The sequence below is a fragment of the Cydia amplana genome, chromosome 13 (assembly GCF_948474715.1).
Source record: "Cydia amplana chromosome 13, ilCydAmpl1.1, whole genome shotgun sequence".
Taxonomy (NCBI): Eukaryota; Metazoa; Arthropoda; class Insecta; order Lepidoptera; family Tortricidae; genus Cydia; species Cydia amplana.
Window position 1 is genome coordinate 139479 of NC_086081.1, and position 16198 is coordinate 155676.

The 16198-nt window shown below is 39.9% G+C and overlaps 1 protein-coding gene across 1 annotated transcript in view; it reads left to right on the forward strand.

The window, feature by feature from the left end:
• Window positions 1-11377: 11377 nt before the first annotated feature.
• The window catches only part of LOC134653375 (dopamine D2-like receptor), a 266783-nt gene continuing 261962 nt past the window's right edge, over window positions 11378-16198 (forward strand). The window contains exon 1 of the mRNA XM_063508711.1: window positions 11378-11791. Coding sequence (XP_063364781.1) covers window positions 11435-11791 — 357 coding nt within the window. The 5' untranslated portion in view covers window positions 11378-11434. The remainder of the gene's footprint in view (window positions 11792-16198) is intronic.

Consider the following 16198-nt stretch of genomic DNA (forward strand, 5'->3'; position numbering starts at 1 on the left):
TTGATCAAATCCTATTTAAGAAATCGGAAACAAATTACTCAAGTGAATAGAATATGCTTAGACAGTAAAACTGAATTCACGTTTTCATCAGATACACAAGAAATAATACGCGGGGTACCGCAGGGTAGTGTTTTAGGTCCTTTACTGTTCAACGTATATATTAATGACCTCCCACTAGCCGTTGTATATCCTATGATACTCTTTGCTGATGACAGCACAGTAATTATCTCAGGAGAAGATTCAGATTTAGAGACATACCAATTGAACATTAATAGAACGCTTGAAAGGATAATTGAATGGATGGACAAAAACAATTTAAAAATTAATTTATCTAAAACACAAATAATGAATTTTAGACAAAGAGTTAATAAAACAATTGATTTAAATATTAATTATAAGAATACACAGATTGACGAAACTGAAATGACGCGCTTTTTAGGATTACATTTAGACAATAAATTGACATGGAAAAATCAAACCGATATAGTATGTAGTAAACTAGACCAATATTCCTACGCTTTATATAACCTAAGGAAAGTAGCTAATCAGGCTACTGTGCTTACAGCGTATCACGCATATGTAACGTCCACTTTACGGTATGGAGTTATATTCTGGGGAAACTCCACAGATAGGGAAAGAGCGTTCAGAGCACAAAAGAAATGTCTTAGATCAGCATGTAATGAAAAATTTTTAGAGTCATGTAAACCCCTGTACATAAAACATCAAATATTAACTTTACCTTGCCTTTTCATCTATGAAGTAGCTATACACGTAAAACTTAACATCGGTCAATATACAAAACTTAATAGCATTAGACATCAAGGAGAAATATACGCAAAACCATTCAAAACGGCCTTACTTTCTAAAAGTGTTTTTGGAATTGCACCGAAATTGTACAATAAACTCCCAAAATCCATCTTATCAGACTGTAATAATTTACAACGTTTTAAGAACATTTTGCATGACTTTTTATCAAAAAAAGCCTATTACTCCATTCAAGAGTACCTCTGTGATACATTTTAACATATGAGACCGCTTTTGTTAACTAATAATGTACTTAAAAATATTGTATTCTGCATGACTTATGTATTAAGTAGTAATAAGTAGTTATAGTTATAAGTTTGACTGTTTGTACGCCTAATGGCAAGACCATGGTGATTCTATATTTTAATGTTCCATCATTGTATATACCCATGTTCTACAGACAATAAACGAATTATGAATTATGAATTATGAATTATGAAACTATTTGGAAATGGTTTTTGCCATTCCTGAATGCAGGTATGTTGAATTGCTAAACCGACTGAACGTTTTGTGTGAGTAAAGTGCGTAATACCACTTTATAACCTAACACGTAAAATGATATTGGAATTTGGTCTTTAATGTTTGGACATTAAGTCCAGTAAATGAATACATGTATAACACGAATGTGCATTGTATATCATTTGGTATGGTGTTGACTGCCTTGGTGTGTTATTTGTATGGAACTTATAAATACTTTTATTATTTCATGAATGCATGCACAACATGCATTGTTATTATAATACCATGCTAGGCTTAGTGTGGCTGTGGTGTGCTTGTAATTAATTTGCAGAATAGAAATGATCACTCCAACTCCAAGGAATGTAGGTATTTGACTGTACAACAAGTTTGAAGTTAATGTGGAACAGGATATAGTCTGATTGCTATGGCAGCGGCAGGCCCGTATAAAACAAAGTCAACATCTCTAACACCGGTACCTTTGGGTGGGTTGGGACTGGCATCCCTTTCCAGCATGATGTTGGCCTACAATACAGCAAAGTGGTTTGTTGATGATAGCAAAACAGGTAATAAAATACCTACTGTGAATCAAATTGAAAGTTGTAAGTATATTTGAATATGTTGTAGTGAATGTTTACCTAAAACCTGCAAAGCGTCTAAATTTAATGTTATGATAAATTCGTTTGACTATAAAACGTCCCCTAATATATGATATTTATTATTCAAAGTCTTGAATTTGAATAAGGGAAGTTTCTAAAAGTATGTAAACAGTAAAGTGAATTGTGTAAGTCTGTTTTTATTATGATAAAGTAGACATCTAGAGTTTATCTCACGTGAACATTAATTTATTTGGTCACCTATTAGAGTCTCTTGGACAAAACAAAGTTCTCGTGGAAAGTTGGTGGAAAGACTTTTGAAACTAGAACGTAATACGACGAGCTACGCTTTCAAATTGATTTGATCGGTTCACAGAGTTGGCGAACTAGTGCGCTAACTACCGCTGATGAGCTGAGCTGCGAAGAGTGTCGTGGTGAAGTTCAGCAAGGCACAGGTGGAAGAAACCTTCGTGGGCGAAGGTTATGGTCAGGAGGCCGAATCTGTTAGCGGCATTTTCGAACGTAGCCCTAACTGACAGCGCATGCGGCTGTCATCGGGGCATTCTGTCAAGATGGCTTCCCGCGAAAACCATGGAAGCGTCGGTCGAAGGCATTGTCGTGTATCCAGTTGAAAATAAATCCTTTATTCAAGACCTAGTGCGTTTCACTGTTATTACTATATGTATATTGTACAGTCAGATATTAGTGACGGTCAAAGTATCCAAGTACCTATATCGGAAATATTTGGCCTCATTGCCCATTCCCATCTATTTGATGCTGACTGTACTACGTAGGGTTTAAATTATATCGTTTTCAAGCAAAAGGTACCACATTGTCGCTTACCATGAGGACGCTCTAACAGGTTATTCGTATAAAGGTACCACATTGCCGCTTACCATGAGGACGCTCTGACAGGTTATACGTATAAAGATACCACATTGTCGCTTACCATGAGGACGCTCTGACAGGTTATTCGTATAAAGGTACCACATTATCGCTTACCACGAGGACGCTCTGACAGGTTATTCGTATAAAGGTACCACATTGTCGCTTACCACGAGGATGCTCTGACGACTGACAGGTTATTCGTATAAAGATACCACATTGTCGCTTACCATGAGAACGCTCTGACAGGTTATTTGTATAAAGATACAAGAAAGTCTTGTCCTTATTGGTAAGTGGTAGGTACCTTGTGCTTGAAAATGTCACAATGAATCACTCAATTCAAATACCGCCAAAACGAGAGGCCATATCCGAAAATCTGCTTTGGTGCGTGCAGTATGTTCTCAGATAACAATGCATCTTCGCAGAGTAGCAACAGATGCCTGGGACGCCGCGCGGCGCGGCATTAATCGCGGCTCGTCATAATTATTAACGAAGAGGACTCGTCCCGGCTCGGATAAACACGTCGCGGTTAGATATAGTCTGCGGGCTTTCCGATCCACTGACTCCAAGGGCTCGGGGCGCGGCGCGGGGCGGGACCGACCGGCGGGAGCAGGAAAAGGAGGTCGCGCGTTCGATCCCGCTGATTTATGGGTGCACTTAAACTGTCTGTTTATAGTCGGCAATACTCTTGGAACCTGAGGCTGTCGCTGACGCCGGTGACACGATGCGATCCTAGCACGGTACCTACGCAAACGCGATAATTTATTCACGCCTCGGCCACGAAACGCAAGCACTGAGCGTACACGCTTAACACTGACATTTGTTACATGTGTGGCGGTCAGCGTTTGCGTCGGCTGTGCGTAAACTTTACCGAGGCGTATGGTCGACGGCTTGTCCGGTCCACAAGTCATCAAAGAGCAGCTGGTTCTTAAGACAAAGTAGCACTGTTTTAACCAAAGTTTATTAATATAAAACTCCCTTTCCGTCTGTCGGCTGGAGTGACCCTCGCTGGGTGTAAAGAGGCCGACGCACGTCGCACCTGGGTGAGCCTACTCGGTCTTCATGCCGCCGGCGCGCATTAGTGCAGGTTCGGTGCCGTCGCTTTGAACCGGCGTCCGCCCCGCCTCCGCCCCTCCGCATTCCGCACCCGCCCCTGTTACACGCGAGGATCACCAGAGCTCATGTTGAATTACTTCTGTGACATGTTAATTGCAATATAATAGGTAAATAATTATAAATTTAAGGGCTTACCGGGAACCATTTCGTTTGTTCGTCTATATATAGCTCAAAGATGCGAGCGTGGTAGTGGCAGGTAACGAAATTTCGATGTTCAATGTTCACGGCAGGCCCTCTGCATCAATACTAGTGAACAGTCTGTGTGGTCTGTCTGGTTGTCCGTCGTGAACTGATCTTATTTTGTCGTGTCGTTCTTATGTCTAATTTTGAATTTAAATGTCCGTAGTTTCAAATAAGTATGTCAGTCAGCCAGACAGTCAGTTGGTCTATGTCAGGTCGCCACGGAGGTTGGAAGCCACGACAACGTCGACAACTAGTACAAGATGTTTGGTAAGAATTGGGCTAGCATGTCTTGATGATGATGAAACTATATATATAGGTATACTTCTGGTTTCGGTGCTTGAAACTATTTATTCCATTATTATTCCTTAAGTATATTATGTCGGTTGTAGGTGTGTGGTTCGTATTTAAGTAAGTATTAGGTCCCGTGACGTTACAAATTGTGTCGTTTATTTGACGTAAGTACCTACATTAACAGCGCCGGCGAGGATCATGTTGCTGAATCAGTACAGTCGGCATGCTCTTTGATCACGGACTCTACACGGATCCAGCTCGGCCAGAACAAAGGATGGAATTAAATAATGTTAATTTTTGTAGCGAGCCGGCCGCGGCCATCACCGGCGCCGGCACCCATCCAGCCGGCCGGTCCGAGCCGAGGCAAATATGCGCACAGTTTCCGCATATTTCTCCATAATATATTTGATTCCATTAGTCCATCGTGAAAAGGTGGAGGTTACAACATGATCACGTATAGGTAGTTATTAAATAGGAACCCACCGATTTGAAGAAATTAATATCGCATCGAGAGGATTTTTTATATTGCGTTGAGGGGCCGCCTGGAAACAAACATTTTAATTAGATCAACCATTATTGAGAGAAAATACGAAAAACACGAGTATTTTGGGGAAATGGTGGGATCAATGAACAAAGGTCCGGGAGCCCCGCTCCGCTCCGGGCGCGGGCGGAGTCATTTTAATTTGTTTGAAGTCCGACCGACGCGACGCGGCTGTCACTTACGTCTCACTTTATATTCCTGCTTACATATATTATAATATACCTATTTAGCTTTATCAAATAATACACTACAGTGTACTTGTACAAAGTAAACACATACAGATAAACGATGAAAAATAGTTAGATACCTACCTAGAGATAATTTACTTTGACCGATTGAACGAGGTTGGATCGGTTATAAAATAATGAAATACATAAAAATAGTAAAAAGATGTTATTTTGGGAAAGGCATTTAAGATGTAGTACATAACTGTTTTCCATCGTATTTTCTCAGAAACGTTCGTATTTGTCATGCTACTTCAGTCAACCTCAGTACTTTTTGTTCCGAGACTGACAAGAAATAGCAATAAGACACGTTCGTACGTTTCCGTAAAAACACGATGGAAATTAATTATTGTAGTACATTCAGTATTCTTGATTTAAATATTCGCGCCTTCGTTAAGATGTTCGTTCTCTGACTCACTCTCTTCCGTCATCTCTGTTTAGCTAATAACATGTAGTAGCGATAGTTTAATTGAAATAAAATATATTCAAGTGTTTGGAAGTGTAGTGATGTGTATTAATTAATTACCGTCCACCTACGGCACCTAAATATATAACAATTATGCACTACACGCCCCAATTTCACCACGGTGACAGGTGCGACAATTGTAAAACATCACTGTTGCTGACGTCACAGGCATCTATGGGCTACGGTTACCGCTTACCATCGGGCGGGCCGTATTCCTGTTTGCCACCACCAGTGTATTATTAAAAATAAACTTTATTATATGGGAAAAAAACAGACATTTCTCTTACCAAGTTTCTGACAATTGTCACAAGATTTAAAAGAATTGTCGGCAATTCTTGACAGGAAAATGAGTTCTGTGTCGGAATTATATGACAATTGTCGTGTTTCTTGTGACAATTGTCAGAAACTTGGTAAGAGAAATATCTGTTTTTTCCGATATAATAAAGTTTTTTTTTAAATAATACACTGATGGTGGCAAACAGGAATACGGCCCGCCCGATGGTAAGCGGTAACCGTAGCCCATGGATGCCTGTGACGTCAGCAACAGTGATGTTTTACAATTGTCGCACCTGTCACCGTGGTGAAATTGGGGCCTTACTGTAGCGGCCCGATTCGAACAATGATTATAAGATATCACCGCGATACGATACTGATCTGTCAGTGTCAAAAGTGATGTTTTAGATTGTAAAAAATACGCGGTTATTGCGGCGCGGCGCGTTCTAAGAAGATATCGAAGTTCGCAAACGCACTCATACGTATTTGAGGCGAAGTTGAAGACGGCACCAAATGAAATGATAAATCAAAAGGTAATGTTGCGCCCCCCCCCACCCCTGGCGCCCCTGGTGCCCGACACTCGTAATGAACTTTTGATGGGCGAAGCTTCGGCTCGTAATTATAATGCCATTAACAAAAAGTCCGCGACTCGCGGGAAATGACGCCGCGACATCTCCCGCTGCCGCCGACGCCCTTCGAAGGACCTCACTTTTTATCGGACTCTGGCGGCGCCCGCGATTCTGACCTGGAATTCAATTCATTGAAGCTATTCTTTATACAAATGTAAAACATAAGAATTCAGACGTTACATAGGTTTTTATTAAAAGTAGCGTCCATCAGGTATCTATGGTGAGTGGTGACTCGCTCTGTTTACCATTGATGTTTTAATTGATTTGATTTTATAGGGAATATGTGAGTCTCTCATGCAACACTACATACAATTAACTCACGTTCCTTTTTAGGGTTCCGTAGCCAAATGGCAAAAACGGAACCCTTATAGATTCGTCATGTCTGTCTGTCTGTCCGTCTGTCCGTCTGTTCGTCCGTATGTCACAGCCATTTTTTTCCGAAACTATAAGACCTATACTGTTGAAACTTGGTAAGTAGATGTATTCTGTGAACCGCATTAAGATTTTCACACAAAAAAAGAAAACAAAAAAATTTTTTTGGGGTTTCCCCATACTTAGAACTGAAACTCAAAAAATTTTTTTTCATCAAACCCATTTGTGTGGGGTATCTATGGATAGGTCTACAATTTTTTTTTTTTCCTAAACTGAATAGTTTGCGCGAGAGACACTTCTAAAGTGGTAAAATGTGTGTCCCCCCCCTGTAACTTCTAAAATAAGAGAATGATAAAACTAAAAAAAATATATGATGTTCATTACCATGCAAACTTCCACCGAAAATTGGTTTGAACGAGATCTAGTAAGTAGTTTTTTTTTAATCTATATATATATAAACGTGAAAGACCTGACTGACTGACGTAAATCAACGCACAGCCCAAACCGCTGGGACTAGAAAATCCAAATTTGGCAAGTAGGTTCCTTATAAGGTCTAGGGGTCTACTAAGAAAGGATTTTTCAAAATTCATCTATTAACCCGTGCGAAGCCGGGGCGGGTCGCTAGTACGTCATAAATCCCCTAAATATGGAACCCTTCATGGGCGAGTTCGACGCTGCCGCGCTTCAATTGAAGCCACATTTCTCTAAAGCTATAGGTATTAGGGCATGTGATATATCATTTTCAGATAAATTGAGGATGAGGAATCTATTTTTAGAACAAAAACAATGCACTTTCTAACAAAAAAAAATGAATAAAGTAGAAAAGACTAAAAAAAGTATATTTGTTTTTTTTTTAATTACCAATTTTTTTTAAAAGTATAACAGAAATCCCAAAACAAAAAATATAGTCGTAAAGCTACACTTATTTAGTTTACAAAAATATATAGTTTATTATATAAATCTGTTGAAACATGGGAGATAAAAAATAATATTCAGCGTGGTTTAGGGTGATCTCAAATGTCTCAATGCATGATCGTCCGTGAAGTAGGGCTTAGGTACTGTTTTAAACACACGAATGGTGAATATATTATTGTTTTAGATCTGTTAGCGCCACTTGCATCATCCCACTAACCCGGGATTAACCGGTTAAACCTGTAGGGCTAAGATGGCCGGCTCTTTATCATTTGTCACCATGGCTGTCACGTTCTAACAAATATGTAAGTGCGAAAGTGACGCATAGCATGACAAGTGATAAAAATGCGACCATGATACGCCGCCTGGAGTTTGAAGGGTTGTTCATTTGCACGGCTGCGCTCTGGAGGGGCATTCAGATTTTCGAAAACTCCTATTGATTTGAGGCCGATTTACCTCTACTAACTCTCTTGGCATCGCGCTCGCACCAATGAATAGGTAAGATCGAGCGAGATGCGCTGAGAGTAAAATATCATATCAATACATGTCAATACTAAATCAATAGCAGATATTTGAAATTTGAATGCCTGTCGGGCCTTGATAGTAGCCGCGCGCATTTCCATAAAGGGTCGTTATGCTAACGACCTTCGGTTATTGAGGACCGCCCGCGTCCGCGTCCATCATGCTAAACGCGCACGCCGCGCCGCCCGCGCCGCGCCGCGCCGCAAGCTCATCATTACATTGCTTGTTGAGCAGAGTTTACCACGTGATTATGCTATCTAGTGATCACCTGCCAATTTAAAGTTCTGTGCTGATGTCGGGTGAGATTTTATGAATATCTACATAAAACAGCCGAGCCGGCACTGTCCACGCACGCTCTTCGCGACAACGAGAAAACTAGAAAAAAACAATGGGTTGCACTCAGGGAGTGCCGGCAGAAGTGAAAACTCAATTAGTGCAAAATGCACTATGTATAATTGAGGTTAACGCCACGCGTTATTTCGTCGCATTACTTGAAACCCCTAAGTTTAGTACTCGACTTATATTAATATCAGTTAGAGCGAAACTCACTTGATGGCATTTAAATCAATAAAGAAAAACTCAGTGACATTGTACACAACACATGTAACAGTTTTTCGATCAGGTCACGTGTCCGTCTTACGGTCACGTCATTTCTCGCGAGTTTAACATTTTTTTCCCACCTCAAAAAGTGCACAGCGCTGCTAAAGAAGTTTTCACTTCAAAAATCTTTGATTAAGTATTACAAGCGAAATGACTCACGACATGCTTAAGACAGTGCCGTGTCAACTCAACCTTCTATAGTTAGTAACCGTGGGTACCTACTGAAAAAGAGATCACCCACATATGTTAAGCCGGTCTGAAAAGAACTTTTACTTTGAGAAGCGATGAATAGAATATGTGAGGCTCGTTGTGAGCCTATAATTCCTTGAATAATTTAACGGTTTAGACTCACTTGTCGCGCGAGTGACTTAAAACAAATGAGTCTAAACCGTTAAATTATTCAATGTTAGTATGTCTCACAACAGTTTAAAGCATGATAAATCCTTTTACAAAGCTAAGCTAAGACGCGTTGTCTTATGCATAGGTACATTCCGATCGTCCCAGCACCCGATCAAACAAATACTAAGATGAAAGCGTCTGTGATATGTCTGTGATATGATTTCTAAGAGCTCAACCCCATCGGCACAATATGGAGGTCCGTGTTAATTCTTAGCCGCAGGATAATTGGTGGGATTAAGTAATTGCCGGCGTCGCGAAGACAGAGGTGATGGATGATGGCTCGGGCGGGTGGAGGGGTGGACGGAGGGGGTCGGTTTGATTTTTCTCCGATCAATCATTCGCAATGAAGTCTGAACAGCGAGCAGTATTAACGCCTGGTAATGGATGCGGCGGTCGCTCGTTTTACATATATGTCTGTTCCATCAAAAACATTACATGTAAAAATATGCAAGTCTCGCAACGCAATTCTTCTACGACAAAAAAGTTTTGAGATGTAATGTGAAACCAAGTCGGTTATTTTAGTCAGTGTCAGGGGGTGTTACTTAAAGCCGTATCAATAAGATATCTTAAATTTTTAATAATACGTATAATGACTTCTTTCCTTCTTTTTGGGTACTACTTCTTGTACGTTAGCTTCCACTTTTCTCAACGCTCATACTCATACCCATCCCACACTATACTCGTACTCAAACTTATACAATACTCATGGCCATACCAAACTTTACTTGTACCCATACAATACTCATACCCAAGTACATATCCCACATCATTCCTATGCCATATTCATATCCCTACTATACTCATAGCCATACCATACTCATACTAAACACATATAATAACTATACACATCTTCATACTCACAACGTACATCACAGAACTTTACCTACTATTTGTAGGAACTGCAACAGTAACTTTGTAATATGATATATTTATATGAGACTACCAACTTACTTATGCAGTTCTTAAATCTTTAAAACGTGAATGATATTGCAATATCTTTAGGTTTTCTAGGGCTTGATAAGCTGAAAACTACTTATGTTTAAAATTTGAAGCTTGTGGGTCTGCTAGAAGTACCTTAGAATTACGATGATCGTGAGTGAGTGAGTGAGTATGTCAGTGTCGAAATTAAGGAACTTTGACGTAGCTGCTTTGATACTGCACGCTGTTGTATGGGAACCTTGCACTTTGTGACTATGTGCTGAAACTTGGCACAATTAATTCTTAGCTGGTCTTGAGTTGATAGAGAGATCGGGAGACATCGAGAGTCACCGCGCATTTAGTGGGGGGGAGGGGGGGAAGTTCGACGCTGCCGCGCTTCAATTGAAGCCACATTTCTCTAAAGCTATAGGTACTAGGGCATGTGATATATCATTTTCAGATAAATTACGGATGAGGAATCTATTTTTAGAACAAAAACAATGCACTTTCTAACAAAAATAATGAATAAAGTAGAACGGAGTAAAAAAAGGATTTTTGTTTTTTTTTATAATTACCTTTTTTTTTTCAAAAGTATACAAGAAATCTCAAAACAAAAAATATAATCGTAAAGATACATTTATCTAGTTTACAAAAATATATATTTTATTATATAAATCTGTTGAAACATGGGAGATCAAAAATTATATTCATCGTCATAATTCATTTGGTTCAGATACGCGTCACTTTTCAGGATTGCCATAAAACAAACCTAACATAACCTAACCTATCTATAGGATAACCTTACGAAAATCCTGAAAAATTAACGCTTTCAGTTTTATGAGTAAGGATAATATGAGAAACAATACATTATGACTTAAAACTTTATGGAAAACAAAGGGTCCCCGTTCTTAATAAAAAAAAAAGAAAATACAGTGTTATTATTTACAGGACATACCTATGATGCTCCTTACCGCACTAGTGTGATAATTACACATTACGTAACTATTTAGAAAATTTTAATTGCCATAAATATGACTGTACTGTACTGTACTGTAAAACGTTGTACGATACAAAAACAAAAGTAAAGTGATAAAATTATGTTAAAACTGTGACTTTTCTTTATAAGGTGGTACTTGCACTGCCGTGACGTGATATGGTAATAAGAGTAAACAGTGATGATTGTTGCAGGGTAGTGTGTGAGGTGGTCGTGATGGGTGTCAGCCCGCGCGGCGGCGGCGGGTAGCGGCATGGGCGCGCCGGCGCACGCGGCCGCCGACGCCGAGTTCGCGGCGCTGGTGCGCGACTTCAGCGACTACTTCTACAGCAACGTCAGCTACAACGAGCCCAACATCAGTGCCACCAACTGCTCTTGGGCGTGGAACAGCTCGTGGTGCGGCGGGGCGCCCGAGGCGTCCGCGGGGCGGCCGTGGGCGCTGCTGCTGCTGGTGTTCCCCGCGCTGACGCTGTTCGGCAACGTGCTGGTGATCGCGGCGGTGCGGCGCGAGCGCGCGCTGCGCAGCGCCACCAACTACTTCATCGTGTCGCTGGCGCTCGCCGACCTGCTCGTCGCGGTCGTCGTGATGCCTTTCGGCGTTTACTATCTGGTGAGTTATTATTATTCAATATTTCTAGTTTTTAAGGATGGGTTTCAATGGCCACAATGTATTAAGTATATTTAAATTTTCGACTTTCTAACCGCTTATACGTAAACTCGTGACCACTCGGGGTCAGGCACAAAATAAGTTAAGTAATTCACTTTATAGATTGTAATCGATGTGAAATGCGCCGTGGGACTATAACAGTTTTGGAAATACTTTTTTGAGGCGTGTTTAAATCGAGCAGCAGTAATTTATTCCGATACGGCGCACACGTACCTGCCCTCAACACTACACAACATGTAGTCGCATTCCGGTCGGAACTATTCCAATTTGCTAAGTTTTAATTCGTTCCTTGTTCACCGCTCCGCTTGTGCTCCGTCTCTCGTCAGCGCCGTAATTCGGGATTCTTCGAACGTACTGTACGTCTAGAGTAGACTAAATACAGAGCACTGAACTCGATAAATTACACCTAAGCTTATGCGTATTATAGCGACTACGTCCCGCTCGCATGTCGAAGCGACGTGCGAATCAGACGCAGTGTGCCATGCCCCTTAGCGTCCAATCCTTTATACATTTGTGGTAAGTATAACAACAAGTATGTATAGGTAGTGTCCTCTATCCATTTTTGACGTATCCTGGCATCTTCACAAGGACAGGTTGTGAAGATCTTTGAGCGAGCCATTAAGCTACCGTCATTCTTCGGTGTTACCGTTGGCCCACTTTGGTTGGGAGTATTCCAACGCTTCGTTTTCCGGTATGAATTCGTGAAACTCTAACCTGTTTGAGTAATGTGCCCCACACAGCAGTTCGTGTGGTCGTGGATGGAGCCTCTAGTAGGTTTGCTAGAAGCTGATGTTCTGTGAGTTCTGTATTCTTCGGAGCGTGTTAGCGCGCACTTTGCACATTGCCACGGGTGTCTCAAGACGACTGAAGAGCTTAAATGCGACTACTTTCCTCGATCTGAACAAGGAAATAGTTCAGAAAAGAAATATTGAAGTATAGCTTGTCCAAAAGGTACACTACCAGAATAGGTACTTAAAGATAGGCTTTAAGACCACGTTTGTGACAAAATTTGTTTTAATTAAATTATCAGCCCCAAGCTCGTGATGAAATCCTTTATCGATATCTGTGAGTCTCAGCTACCACCCACGCAGTCTGCCCGCTACAGCCTCGTGTATGCCTTAAATACACTATACTGCCGACATAAACATTTTAGGGCTTATGAATTTCCGCTTGTCATAAAATGGTAATAAAATCACACGTGGCGAAAGATTGGCGTGTTTACATGTTCGAGCGGCGGGGTTACTAGATCTATTTTGCCTATAAAATCGAAAACTTACCTACACTGCGAAATCTTAAATAAAAAGCCCGAATCATCGGTTTTAGTAGTACTTAGGCATATGGCACAATCGTATTCTCACCCGACGTTATATCTGGCAATGCCAGTTTTCTTCTTTTACTTCTTTGTACTTCTTTTACATACAATGTTGAATTTTATCCAATGCATTTTGTATATGTATGCAGATATCATACATATAACAATAACAAGTTCTTGTGGCCCAGCTTGCATAATGTACAACATGGCAAACAATTGTCATCACAAGGAACTTTATCGTTAACCTAAACCAAACTAAACGTTACTGCATCGACATAAGGAGGTGTATTTAACAAACTTTTGACAGATGACATATCAATTATAACTGCTAGATAACATGAAATTACTATCTGAATCTAGACCTCGAGGTCTACCAATGCAGCAATGGTCAGTTCTGTTGCTGTTAGTACATAGGTACATTAGGTACGGTACGGTACGTGACATTTAACCGTCCTGCGATACACGGCTCCGTAACGAGTCCGAGCCGGGGCCGGAACCGGACGCGTGACGCGCGCGGCACTAAATCAATGCTGATTGCGTCGCGAATTACCGCCACGTGTTGATTTAATTGCCCCAAATATTTTTTTTTTCTCTGTATATACGGGCCCTGTTTGAATTGCAAATTCTGTATTAGGTAATCTGTCGCGTGCGAAGGGTTTACACCGGGCGTGTTTAAAAACATTTTTGTTGTTTAAATCCGGTAGGCCGGAGTAGCTGAAATATCGGGATAAAATAGACTGTCCGGTTATACCGGTCTCGTATGTTTTTTTTTTCTCGTAATGTGTTAATCATACAGGATTCTGACTCTTGGAGACCCTATACATCTCTAAGGATAATTTGATAAACTATGTTATTTTTTAGTTCTGACACTTAGAGACATTTACACCTCTAAATAAGTTTAAATTTTTTTTCATGTATCTGTTTTGTTTTTATTTTAATATTATTATTATAGTTTTTTTATGTAATTAGACATTAAGAGACCTTATACATCTCTAAGTACAATTACTTTAACACTTATTCAGCAAATAGGCCACAAGGGCACTTTTACACGTCAACATTGAATTTACATACAAGCAAAATAATAATAATAATACATCAACAATTATTAAATACAACTACCAAATCAAACTAACGTAATACAATTATTTTGCTTGTATGTAAATTCAATGTTGACGTGTAAAAGTGCCCTTGTGGCCTATTTGCTGAATAAATGTTGAAGTTTGAAGTTTGAATACGTTCTAGCTTTAATTCTTAAAATTTAGGTACTTGGGCCGGCCAAATGGCCAAATGGCCTAATCAAATGATTGACGCGTCAGTGTTTTGTTGCATTTAAGCGACTGTCGCCTTTTATGAATAGGTCCAGGAATATATTTATAACGACGACCTGTCTGGTTTATAGACCACTACTCTAGACCAATAGTGGGTAGTGACCCTGCCTATGAAGCCGATGGTCCCGGGTTCGAATCCCGGTAAGAGTTTTTATTTGTGCGACGAGCACGGATATTTTTACCTGAGTCATGCGTGTTTTCTATAATATGTATATGAGTATGGATTTATCTATGCTGGACAAACGAATCTTGTCAGTAGAAAAAGGCGCGAAATTCAAATTTTCTATGGGACGATAATCCTTCGCGCCTGCGTTTTTCTACTGACAAGATTTGCTTGACCAACTATAAGTATGTTTAACGCAAACTATAGTACGGTAAACCGGGGTGACTTTCAAATGCAGGGGCGACTTCGATATTTTAGTTTTTCAGCCGTAAGTGAATAAGTTGGTATATACAATAATAATCTAACTTGTAACACGAACAGTTCGGGAAAATAATGAATAATTGACCGAAGCGTAGCGAAGGTCTACGTTTTGACTCGGGCATTTTGCTTTTGTATGTCCGGATGTTCTCCTCTACAGGTCACAATTCTCAACCGATTCTTGTGAAATTTTGTGACTAGCGGGCTCAGCACGGTTCCATTTTTATCGACTATCACTATGCCCGTCACTTTTGCACTTACATACTTGTTAAAACGTGACAGGCATGGTGATAAACGATAAAAATGCGACCGTGCTACTAGGGCAGATTCTATGAGTAAATAAAAATTTTTAGTCGATCCCGTTTTTGGAATTTTTTAAAAATGGAGGAGTTGTGATACTTCGCGCTTAAACAAATAGTCGTATCGATAACATAAGAGTATTTTCTTTTTGAGACATATTTACATAGTAAATGGCAAAAAATGCAGAAAAATTGTATTGCTGGTTTAGGCGGTATTTAAATATTTTGTTTGTACTTGAGAATGAGTAGCCGAATTTCGTCAGCCTAGCTAAGAACTGTCATGGCGCATTTTGTAAACAATCGCTTTATTGTTTGCACACAGAAAGTCTGGGTTCGATCCCCAGTAAGACATAACTTTTTGTATTTTTTTTTCACTTAAACTTCGTATTTTTTTTTAATAAATTAAAATCTTTGTATTGTTGATTGATCAAACCGCTGTGTGGCGCTGTCATCGTGCACGGTCCCAATAAGCTATGCTCGCGAGGTCTACAGCTCACAGAGCCACTAGTGCTAATTTAGTGGCTGTTTTAAAACTATCAAAGTATCCCCAAAATTTCCTAAAGTCGCCCCGTTTTACGGTCCCCATAGTACAAGCGTTGCTTAGGTTGGGGCTAGGTCGATCTTTGTATTAATGTGGCCAAATATTTATTTATAATCAAAGAATCGCATATTGGTATTAATTACATGGTGATTGTTTAACACATGCATTTAAGATACTTAAGGTCTGAAAGGCCCGATGATAAAGAATCCCCGTACTAAAATTTACTTTTACTACCACTGGAAAGGGCCTCGTTAACATATCTATCTCAAAATATTTGATCCGTTGATGTTGCAATGGATAGTAAAAAACAAGCCTATGTGTAGGATAACAACTGATATATTTAGCACCAAATGTGCTGCCTCAATGAACGTGGTAATAATATTATTACTTACATGCATTTAAATAATTTCTAATCGATATGCACTGAGAGTATATACCTAATATCAAAT